At 39.0% G+C, this 12,202-nt stretch overlaps 1 protein-coding gene across 2 annotated transcripts in view; it reads right to left on the minus strand.

Moving 5' to 3' along the window:
* The window catches only part of POLR3B (RNA polymerase III subunit B), a 123,782-nt gene that overhangs the window by 86,048 nt on the left and 25,532 nt on the right, over positions 1–12,202 (minus strand). For both annotated transcript variants that reach the window (XM_005893684.3, XM_070370221.1), the window contains 3 exons: positions 11,013–11,135; positions 2,721–2,840; positions 332–466 (listed from right to left, as the gene is read on the minus strand). In XM_005893684.3, the coding sequence (XP_005893746.2) occupies positions 332–466; positions 2,721–2,840; positions 11,013–11,135 (378 nt within the window). The remainder of the gene's footprint in view (positions 1–331; positions 467–2,720; positions 2,841–11,012; positions 11,136–12,202) is intronic.

The raw sequence follows: 12,202 nt of genomic DNA on the forward strand, positions 1-12,202 counted from the left end.
CTGGCACATGGGAGAAGTTTAATAGACATCTGTTAACTGAATAAATGATACTACTTAATATCATACATCACTTTCTACATTAAACACGAGAGTAAATAAACATCTCAAAAAAGATACAATATAGGTAACACTACTAACATATTTAAAGAGCTAAGAGTTTTCATAGTTCAAGAAATTCTTAAGTCTAAGAGATAGTAAGTCACGTATGAATGTTTATATTCCAATATACAAACCTATATTCCATTCAACTGTTTCTTCCTCCTATCTAAAATGAATAGTAAATTAACTTTTATTGAGGAAAATAAGATTTGACATAAAATAGTTAAATCACCTGTCCTGCCAACTCCAACCTCTTGTTACCATAATAATCTCTGTCATCAACTTTATTATCTCCTTGGGCCAGAATTACTCTTCTCACCATCACTGCAGTATAGATACATTTGGCTCGGAAATTGAATTCTTTAACCTGTAATTCAGAAATTAGAGAAAAATGTTTAAGACTCTACACATTAAAATTTAAGGTGCCTCAAGAAAATAACCAATGCTATAATATTTAACTAAGAAAAAAATGAATTGTTACGATTCTCCTTATCCAAAAAATTCAACCAGTCTATAAACTTTCTAAAAGCTGAGATGATGACTTTCCATCTTTGTACTCAGTACTTGTGGCAGTTTTTCTTCAAAGATGACCACCATCAACTCCTTCCCTCCCTATATGTTTCACGCCATTCCTTCATGAAGAGGTGGAGTTAATCACCATCTTTGGGTTGGCTTGTAAACTAGCAGCTTCCACTTCTTTCCTTTTAAGAGTCCTGAAGCACCAAATAAGAAGTCTAGGATACTCTGCTGGGGAGAAAAGGGCCACTTGGAAAGGCAGTGAGGAGTCAGAGATGTGACTGACGACACATCTTTGATGTTCAGCCCAGTCAAGCCTTTGGGTGACTCCACCCTCAGCTGCTATCTGTCTGCAACTTCATAAGACTCATGTCAAGAACCTCCTTCCTGGGACCTCCCTGGTGGTCCAGCGGTTAAGAATCCTCCTTCTAATGCAGGGGACACAGGTTCTGTCTCTGGTTGGAGAACTAAGATCCCATATGACATGATGCAGTTGAGCCTGTGAGCTCCAACGACTAGGCCCATGTGCTCTAGAGCTATGTGCCACAACTAAGACCTGATGCCGCTAAATAAGTATTAAAAAAAAAAAGAACCTCCTTCCCCATCACTGAGCCCCTTCAGACCTGAGAATCCTGAGAGAGAGCAATGAACAGTTATCTCAAGCTACTAAGTTTTGGAAATATTTGCTGTGCAGCGATAAATAACAGGAATGGTACTAAAACACTGTCAGAACTCAGCAAGCATCTATGGAATAAATGAACAGATTGATAAGTAAATTGCTGCAAATATTCTTTTCAATTTTCTCTTGTACAACTGAAATCTACATAAATGAATCTGGCCCAATCAGTAAGTTAAATCAAAACTGGCGAAATCATTGCACTGGTTTATTTGGAGAGACAAAAATCTTAGATAAGTAGGTAAATTCTTTCTCTACATTCCAAACAATGAATACTGAGAGTAGTCTAAGTTTCTGTCAGTTCTAAGGAATATTTTATAGGCTTGTTTATAAAGAATTCATATTATAAAATTTGTTTTACTTTCCTAATTCTCTGAATCAGATCAAGGGCACACACAGATTGCAGCAAAAGGGCAAAATCATAGACCCACATTATTTGGCTAACAAGGTGTTTCAAACTAAGAAAGCTGTATCTTCATGTGTTTAGGTGGTCACTGTTCACTTCTACTGTTCCCTCAGCTTTTCATTATTCATCATCAGCCCCTGAAGGTAGAGTGTGCAATTCTTAAATTAGATCATTTGTGAATAATACACATGCTAAAAGTCAACATAAACCAGACTACCAGATAAGTCTGACTAACAATTTTATAACTTAGAAAGAGTACATATGTATTAAGTGAGAGTAGGGGAAGAATGACTTGCCAATATGGCTGAACTCTGTTTAATAGTAAGTTAATAAAAATAAATATTAAGCATTGGTTCAAGAGTCAGAAGATGGGATTCTAGCTCTCTCTCTCTGACCACTAACCAGCTGGGTGACAAGAAAAATCATCCAGCTTTTCTGGACCTGAGCATCTGCCTTCTAAGTGAAGGAGATTGGACAATGTGAGCTCAAGGTCTAAAAGATAAGCCCATCTAATATTTTAATAAGTATCTATGGCAGTGATGGTAACATAACAGTGAGAATGTACATAATCCCACAGAAACATACACATAAAAAGAGTAAATTTTATTTTTTTGTATGTTTTACCACAATTTTTCAAAAAGTTACACATATAGGCAAGGCACTGTAAGCTTGTTTTTAACTTATTTAAAAATATCTAAAACACCATCTCTGACCTTCAGAGATGAAATCTAGCAGCATTGCTAATATATATTTGAATATCAAAGAAAAAACTAAAATTTTGGATTGAAAGAAGAATCAAGACAATAAACATGATCAGATGATGACATAATATAGCAACATTCTCTAAGTATAAATAAACTGTTGATAATGGAAGATTATTTCCTGGCAGTCCATCAGAGAGTCCTCTTTAGGCTTCTCTCTTTTCTTATGGAACTAGACTTTAATTAATGTAAACTTGTACTCAAACAGAAGTTCATGGATACCACAGTGATCAGTATTCACAATTGCAAAGGGTTTACTCACTGGTACGTGGGTCAGAATGGTAGAAGCCAGGAGCTCTCTTGCTTCTTCTATTTTGGTTTTCTTTGGGCCACCTCCCCACATCCTTTGCCTTCTGACTTTGTTCCCTATATATTTTAATGCCTATTAAAAAACAGAATATATTACAATAATGTTTGAATGACATCAGAGAGAATTTATTAAGTAGCTACCCATACATAACACTATAAGCAAAAAAGACAAGGACCTTTATAAAGAAAACTGAATTGGTCCTAGTTTAAAAAAAACAAAAATTTGTCATAAACCAAGGCAATGGCACCCCACTCCAGTACTCTTGCCTAGAGAGTCCCATGGATGGAGGAGACTGGTGGGCTGTAGTCCATGGGGTCCCTAGGAGTCGGACACGACTGAGCAACTTCACTTTCACTTTTCACTTTCATGCACTGGAGAAGGAAATGGCAACCCACTCCAGTGTTCTTGCCTGGAGAATCCCAGGGACGGGGGAGCCTGGTGGGCTGCCGTCTCTGGGGTCACACAGAGTCGGACACGACTGAAGCGACTTAGCAGTAGCAGCAGCAATGACAAAATAGTTCCCTTTTTATAATTCGTTTTTTTACTATAAAATTGATACAGGACAATTACAGGAAGTTTAGAAAATACAAAGGAGATAAGTAGTTTGGCCATCAATCCTCCACCCAAAGAGAATCCTGTCGACAGTTAACACTTTGGGTGAGTATTATTTTGGGGGAAGGGAGAGTACTTTCTCTCCTCAAAAAGGAATCACACCATGTATGACTTCTACCCTGAAATCTACAAAGCATTGCTGTGAGAAGACAAAAGCTAAATAAACTGAGGGTTATGCCATTTTCATTGACTAGAACATTTAATATAGTTAAAGATGGCTTGCTATTAAAATTCTCTCCAGATTGACCAAAAGATGTTTTATTGTTAATTAAACAATTAAAGATGATTTTTATTGTTAATTATACTCCTGACGGGTTTGTTAAAAAACATAAATTGATTGGATTTCAAAATTTCTATGGAAAAGCAGAAGACCTAGAATAGCTGAAAACAGTGTTGAAACAGTCAGAAGATTTACATGATTTCAACTATAAAGGAAGACAGTAAGCACACAAAAATTAGTCAACCTTATTAGTCATCTGGAAAATGCATGATTAAAATCGCAATGAAATACCACCAAAACAAACTGGAACAGCTAAAGTTACAAAGACTAACAACACTGAATGCTGGTGAGGACATGAAGCAACCAGAACTCTCAGGCATGGCTGGGGGGACTGCAAAATGGTACCGTCACATCTGGCAGTTCTGACTTGATAAAAGTTACATACACAACTGATTATTTTTTTAATTTTTTATTTTGGGTTGGGGTTTAGCCAATTAACACTGTTGTGATAGTTTTAGGTGAGGAGTAAACGGACTCAGCCATACATATACACGTAGCCATTCTCCCCCAAACTCCCCTCCCAATCAGACTGCCACGTAATATTAAGCAGAGTTCCACATATTATACAGTAGGACCTTGCTGGTTATCCATTTCAAATGGATATGTACATGTACATGTACATGTCAGTCCCAAACTCCCTAACTATCTCTTACCCGATCCTTCTCCCCATCAGCAACTGTAAGTTTGTTCTCTGAGTCTGTGAGTCTTTGTTTTGTAAGTTCACGCGTATCATTCATTCCTTTTTAGATTCCACATAGAGGGATGCCATACGATATTTCTCCTTCTCTGTCTGACTTACTTCAGTCAGTATGACAATCTCTAGGTCCATCCATATTGCTGCAAATGGCATTATTTCGTTCTTTCTAATGGCTGAGTACTATTCCACACAACTGCATTTTGATCCAGCGATTCTATTCTTAGGTATTTATCCACGAGAAATGCCAAACTGTCTAGGCAGAGACTTAGACAGGAATGCTTATGGCAGTTTTATTCATAACAGCCAAAGAGTGAAACAAACCAAATGTCCATCAACAGGAAAAGATAACAAACTGTGGTATATTCATACAATGGAACACTACTCCACAACTAAAAGGAATGAAGAACATGGATACACAACATAACGGGGAAACACTTGATGAATCTAAGTCAATACGTTCAACAAAAGAAGCTGACAAAACAAGAAGTATACACTGCATAAGTCCTTATTTAAAGTTCTAGAATAGGCAAAACTAATCTATGGTGAAAAAAATAGGAAAAGTGGGGAAAAACGGAGGTGAAAACTGATTAGAAGAGGCATGAGGGACTTTTCAGGGGTCATGGAAATATTCTGTATCTTATAAAAAGTATACAATTAAGACTTGTATATTATGTGTATATACACTTTACCTAAAAAGTGAAATGTTAAAAACTAATCATATGACTGATTTGTGTTGCTGCTCAGCAGGAACCAACACAACACTGTAAAGCAATTTTCCCCCCAAATTAAAATAAATTTAAAAAACGTAACCAAGTAATAGGTGAGGCAGAGACAGAGCTTTAGATGAAACAAGAATAGCAAAGTTTTTCTGTTTTTAATGTTTATTTATTGAGCTCCACCGGGTCTTAGTTACAGTACACGGAATCTTCCATCTTTGTTGTGACATGCAGGATCAAGTTTCCTGAAGAGGGATTAAACCCAGGTCTCCTGCACTGGGAGCATGGAGTCGTAGCCACTGGACCACCAGGGAAGTCCCTGGCAAAGTGTTTTTCATGTTGAAGCTGGGTGACAGGAACATGGGGGCTCACAATACAATTCTGTATACTTTTTATATTTTGAAATTTTTCCATAAAAAAAGTTTGAAAAGATCATGTGGTTCTTATTATTTTGTGAGAGGAATAAGTGCATTAAAAAAATACCAAAACACTGGTTTCCATTTAGTCATAAGAAAGGACTGGTATCCCTGATTCTTTATCCTGGAATTCCTGCTGCCAGTTTCCTGCCTGGGAAAATTTTTTTCCATGCTTCAAAGCCTAGATCAGGTACCACTTCCTCTTCGAAGCCTTTCCTAACGTGCTTCTTTCTCTCTGCTCTTTAATCCCTTACATATGCAGAACTGGGTACTTCCATCTGTGCTCCCGTCACACTGTATTCTGTCTACTTACCTGTATGTCCCGCTTACATTTTGTCATTGTTTTTTTAATTCCTGACAAAATAGTCCCTGAAACTGACTGGAACATCTCTGTTAAGACTGGAGATCAAATCTAGAACCTTCCTGGTTTAAAAAAAAACAAGGCTAGCAGAGGGTAAAACAAACTAAGACCTTTAAAACACAAGCTGCAGTAACAAAGCAAGAAGTAGTAACTGAGTAATTGATTGAAGCAAGTCAGCAGATGGTGGGGAACAAGGAATAGACAGGCGCTTCAGTTTTCCCTAAACTTAGCTGTCTTTATTAAATTTTGGTTTTTCAATTCCCTTGGGAAAGAGGCTAAAGATTCTTCACTTCCCTGAGGAAGAAACAGGAATACAGGGGCGCCTTCTGATGCAGCAGAAAGTCACTTTTCCCTAGAGTAGCTGATAAAGTTGCCAGGGCTGCACAGTGTCAGGGCTGCGTTAAGAGCCCAGTTGGCTTTAAAAACAAGCCAAGATGCTACCCCTGGTGTATCCTCTCCTTCCAAAAAGGTAGTAACTGATTTCTTCTCCATTTTTCAGAGCCCCTGGCAATGATAATGTAAAACATCTGTGACAAATGTAGCAGCAAAAGGGCTTTATGAGCAGAATAAATAGAGGAGTCACTAAAAAGGGAGGCATTAAAACAAAACAAAACAAAACATATATTTTAAACAATCTACTGAAGTGCCATGTCAAAAGTTCTATTATGTAAGATAATACATTTTTATTTAGAATAACATAAAATATTTGTGTTGCCCTAACTGCTAAAGCTGAAACTCCAGTACTTTGGCCACCTCATGCAAAGAGTTGACTCATTGGAAAAGACTCTGATGCTGGGAGGGATTGGGGGCAGGAGAAGGGGACGACAGAGGATGAGATGGCTGGATGGCATCACTGACTCGATGGATGTGAGTCTGAGTGAACTCCGGGAGTTGGTGATGGACAGGGAGGCCTGGCGTGCTGCGATTCATGGGGTCGCAAAGAGTCGGACACAACTGAGCGACTGATCTCATCTGATCTGAACTCATATGTTCAAGTCATCAACCATTTTGGACTACCTGTGCCTCTGTAACCTTTTGTCAGTTGCAAATAATTAATATTTGCTTTAATCCAGCACACAGAGAACAAGCCATCTCAAACTTCTACTTCCTGTTTGTCTCATGTGAGTTACGTTTGTCTTTCTTAGCTAATCACATATTCTCATCTTTTAAAAGAACTTCTCCAGTTCACTTTAGTAACTTTTAGCTAGCCAATATTTTCTGTCAGTATCTATTTAAGAGGAATAAATGAATGATCTTCCAACCCACTGTTTAACTCCTGCTCAAACAGCTTAACAATGATAGAGTTACCTGACCAGCAATGATGATGCTTCCAATAATATGAATACTGGATCTCGCTGAATTATTCTTCCAGACATTACACAGCTTTAAAGCATTGAGTGTATCTCCCTAAATGTAGCCAATTCCTAAGTATTTAACATTTTCTCTTCACATAATTACAATGTAATTTCAGTTTATAATGAAGATGCATGTTCACCAACAGTTCACTTTCAGTGAAGACCAAAAATAGAACAGGGCAAAGGCTAACAGAGTTTTGCCAGGAGAACGCACTGGTCATAGCAAACACCCTCTTCCCAACAACACAAGAGAAGACTCTACACATAGATATCACCAGACGGTCAACACTGAAATCAGACTGATTATATTCTTTGCAGCCAAAGATGCAGAAGCTCTATACAGTCAGCAAAAACAAGACTGGGAGCTGACTGTGACTCAGATCATGAAATGTTTATTGCCAAATTCAGACTTAAATTGAAGAAAGTAGGGAAAACCACTAGACTATTCAGGTATGACCTAAATCAAATCCCTTACAACTACACAATGGAAATGACAAATAGATTCAAGGGATTAGATCTGATAGAGTGCCTGAAAAACTATAGGTGGAGGTTCATGACACTGTACAGGAAACAGGGACCAAGACCATCCCCAAGAAAAAGAAATGCAAAAAGACAAAATAGTTCTCTGAGGAGGCCTTACAAACAGCTATGAAAAGAGAAGTAAACGGCAAAGGAGAAAAGGAAAGATATACCCATTTGAATGCAGAGTTCCCAGAATAGCAAAGAGAGATAAGAGAGCCTTCCTCAATACAAAGAAATAGAGAAATAGAGGAAAACAACAGAATGGGGAAGACTAGAGATCTCCTTAAGAAAATTAGAGATACCAAGGGAACTTTTCATGCAAAGATGGCACAATGACGGACAGAAATGGTATGGACCTAACAGAAACAGAAGATACAAGAAGAGGTGGCAAGAATACACAGAAGAACTATACAAAAAAGATCTTCGTGACCCAGTGAAAAATCACCATGGTGTGCTCACTCACCTAGAGCCAGACATCGTGGAATGTGAAGTCAAGTGGACCTTAGGAAGCATTACTAGGAACAAAGCTAGTGGAGGTGATGGAATTACAGTTGAGCTACTTCAAATCCTAAAAGATGATACTGTGAAAGTGCTGCACTCAATATGCCAGCAAATTTGGAAAACTCAGCAGTGGCTCCAGGACTGGAAAAGGTCAGTTTTCATTTCAATCCCAAAGAAAGGCAATGCCAAAGAATGCTCAAACTACTGCACAACTGCACTCATCTCACATGCTAGCAAAGTAATGCTCCAAGTTCTCCAAGCCAGGCTTCAACAGTACGTGAACCGTGAACTTCTAGATGTTCAAGCTGGATTTATAAAAGGCAGAGGAACCAGAGATCAAATTGCCAACATTCACTGGATCATCGAAAAAGCAAGAGAGTTCCAGAAAACCATCTATTTCTGCTTTATTGACTATGCCAAAGCCTTTCACTGTGTGCATCACAATAAACTGTGGAAAATTCTGAAAGAGATGGGAATACTTGACCACCTGACTTGCTTCCTAAGAAATCTATGCAGGTCAAGAAGCAACAGTTAGAACTGAACATGGAACAACAGACTGGTTCCAAATAGGGAAAAGAGTACATCAAGGCTGTATACTGTCACCCTGCTTATTTAACTTATATGCAGAGTACATCATGAGAAACACTGGGCTGGAAGAAGCACAAGCTGGAATCAAGATTGCCAGGAGAAATATCAATAACCTCAGATATGCAGATGATAACACCCTTATGGCAGAAAGTGAAAAAGAACTAAAGAGCTTCTTGATGAAAGTCAAAGAGGAAAGTGAAAAAGTTGGCTTAAAATTCAACATTCAGAAAACTAAGATTATGGCATCTGGTCCCATCACTTCATGGCAAATAGATGGGGAAACAGTGACAGACTTTATTTTGGGGGGCTCCAAAATCACTGCAGATGGTGACTGCAGCCATGAAATTAAAAGACACTTGCTCCTTGGAAGAAAAATTATGACAAACCTAGATAGCTTATTAAAAAGCAGAGACATTGCCAACCAAGGTACATCTAGTCAAAGCTATGGTTTTTCCAATAGTCACGTACGGATGTGAAAGTTGGACTATAAAGAAAGCTGAGCGCCAAAGAACTGATGCTTTTGAACTGTGGTGTTGGAGAAGACTCTTGAGAATCCATCGGACAGCAAGGAGATCCAACCAGTCCATCCTAAAGGAAATCGGTCCTGAATATTCATTGGAAGGACTGATGCTGAAGCTGAAACTCCAATACTTTGGCCATCTGATGTGAGGAACTGACTCATCTGAGAAGACCCTGATGCTGGGAAAGATTGAAGGTGGGAGAAGGGGATGACAGAGGATGAGATGACTGGATGGCATCACTGACTCAATGGACACGAGTTTGAATAAACTCCAGAAATTGGTGATGGGACAGGGAGGCCTGGTGTGCTGTAGTCCATGGGGTCACAAAGAGTCAGATACGACTGAGTGACTGAACTGAACTGAAATCGAAACAACTTCTCCTGATGCTGCCTGCCTGATAACTAGAGTTGACTGGTTAATTAACTACAGAAAAAGAAGAAGGCAGTGGTAAGAATAATCCTTACTATTTTCTGCTTTGGAATTTATATGTATTTACATATGACAATCAATCTTCCTAAATGTTTGGTTCAGTCTATGAAAATATCAAGACTCATTTCATTTTTCAGAACACATACTAACAGATATAAGGAAAATGCTATCTCTATAAACATCCTGGGTGACAAGAAAAAAGCAGCATGGAATTTATACCTTATGTAAGCAACCTAACAGAATAGACAATGTACACGTGGATAAATAAGAAATGCCCATTGTGCTTCTCTATAGTAGGGAAATCCTACCTACCAGCATGGCCATGAGGAAGGTCACTACTGATTTATGCTTAGCAAAGCACCTTACAAACATGTAACTAAAAATCCTGAGTATGGCCATGAGGGCTACCTGTCACATGGGAAGGGAAGTCTAATTATTTTGATTATGTTTAGGATATATAAAGGGGCTTCCAAAGTGGCTCATTTGTAAAGAATTCACCTGCCAAGAAGGAGATGTTGGTTCGATCCCTGGTTCAGGAAGATCCCCTGGAGAAGGAAATGGCAACCCACTCTAGGATTCTTGCCTGGGAAATCCCACTGACAGAGGAGCCTGGAGGCTACAGTTCATGGTGTTGTAGAGTCGGACAGGACTTAGTGACTAAACAACAATAAAGCACATATACAGTTCCCTGTCTTCATCTTTGGTCCTAAAATCCACAGGTTCCAGCTGGAAGTGCCTAAGACAGGTCAATGAAGGCTCTGCAGTGGCAAACGTGTTCTGAGCCTGGGTCTTTCTTGCTGGAAACATTGAAAATTCAGCAAAAGAGATAGAGACCACATACAACTGGATGCTGAAAGCAACTTGAGGCAGGGAATAAAAAAGAATATTAAAGAGAAAGACATTAAAAAAAAAAAGCTTTCTACACTAGAGGTGCTGTAGTTTAAAAAATTGTGTCACCAGGCAAATACAAAAAAAAAAATACTTGCTATTTATTACATTAGAACAAAAGCTTCTTGGTCCCTCTGCTTCTAAACTGGACACCAAAGCCGATAATTTGTCTAGGCAGACTCCTCCAATCCCTCAAATAATGAGCCAAAGAAGTTCCTTGACCACTACTCCCATCTCCCCAACATCCACCCCAAATCTCTACCCCCAAAAGTCACTGCATCTGATGCTTTAGCGACGAGCAGCATTAAATCTTCAATTAATTCCCTTTCATAGTGAAGGACAACGTGAAAAGACACACCTGCATCTGTGTGAAAATCTGAGCTTTCTGGCACTCTTCCAGACTGGGCCCAAACGCAGCCATCACGTGCTCCTCTGTTCCGATCATCTGCACAATTTCCTGGTCACTCTCAACACCCATGGCCTAGGAAGGGAAGAAAAGATAGAAAGAGTGTGGGCTTTGTGTTAACTCACTGACATTTGCTTATGCTAATTTGGCATTGTTTGTGAGTATTACTTCTAAGCAAAAGCTAGCTCTTTTCTCAGAAACGGTGCCATCTGGCATTGGCAGTCACAGCCCAAGCTGCAGAAGAACCTGAAACAGAAATTTTGATGAGGAAGAGGAAAAACAAACATTCTCAAGCACTTTCTGCATGTGTACTATCTTCTACAATTTATAAGTATCCAAGGAAGTACGACGGTAGAGTGGAGACCCTGGTCACAATTACAAAGGCAAACTGAAAAAAGAGAAAACAGAACAAAACAAAAGGCAAAGAGCAGCAAATCAGAAAATATGCCTGGCTGAAAATAAACAGAACCCTCAAAAAGTTTTGCCACAAGACAAAATTTTCTGAGAACTGTCAAATCATGCACCTTTAGGCTCAAAGAATTTTTCCTAGAGGATGTTTTACCTCACTATTCTAGAGATATCAAGCTCTACTTTATGTAGGTTTTTAATGAGATTTTTATAAAACCAAGAACACCCTTAGGTTTAAAAAACCCATTTATCTTTAAGTGTTTCAAGGTGGCAGCCAGCAACGCAAGTCTTTGTAGATTCCATATGGTCATCCTAAGGCTCACTCCTTCACACATTTGCCTGGCATTCTGCCACATCAAGAAATAGAGCATAATCTCACTAAACCTATCCTGGCAGAAAAGTACTCCACTTCTAAGAAGTTAGGGGAAAAGTTACATTTGTATTCAAATTCTTCCTTTACCTACGCAGAGAAAAGAGAACCAGGGGTACTCGTCTATTAAACTTTGACGATCTAGTTCTTAGCTCTTCTCCACACACGAGACAGGGAAAATCAAATTCTGAGTCTGATGCAGAACACGGACAGCATCACGCTGGGCACAATGGAAGGGGCACCTCTTCAAAGTTGACAGAGAATGTCAACACGCCTGACAACCACTAGTGCACATCACCTCCTCCACCTGCGTTTCTTCATTTCTGTCATGACAGGGCAAACCAGGTCCCTTCCAGCTCCACAT

Source organism: Bos mutus, chromosome 5, assembly GCF_027580195.1.
Source record: "Bos mutus isolate GX-2022 chromosome 5, NWIPB_WYAK_1.1, whole genome shotgun sequence".
Lineage (NCBI taxonomy): Eukaryota > Metazoa > Chordata > Mammalia > Artiodactyla > Bovidae > Bos > Bos mutus.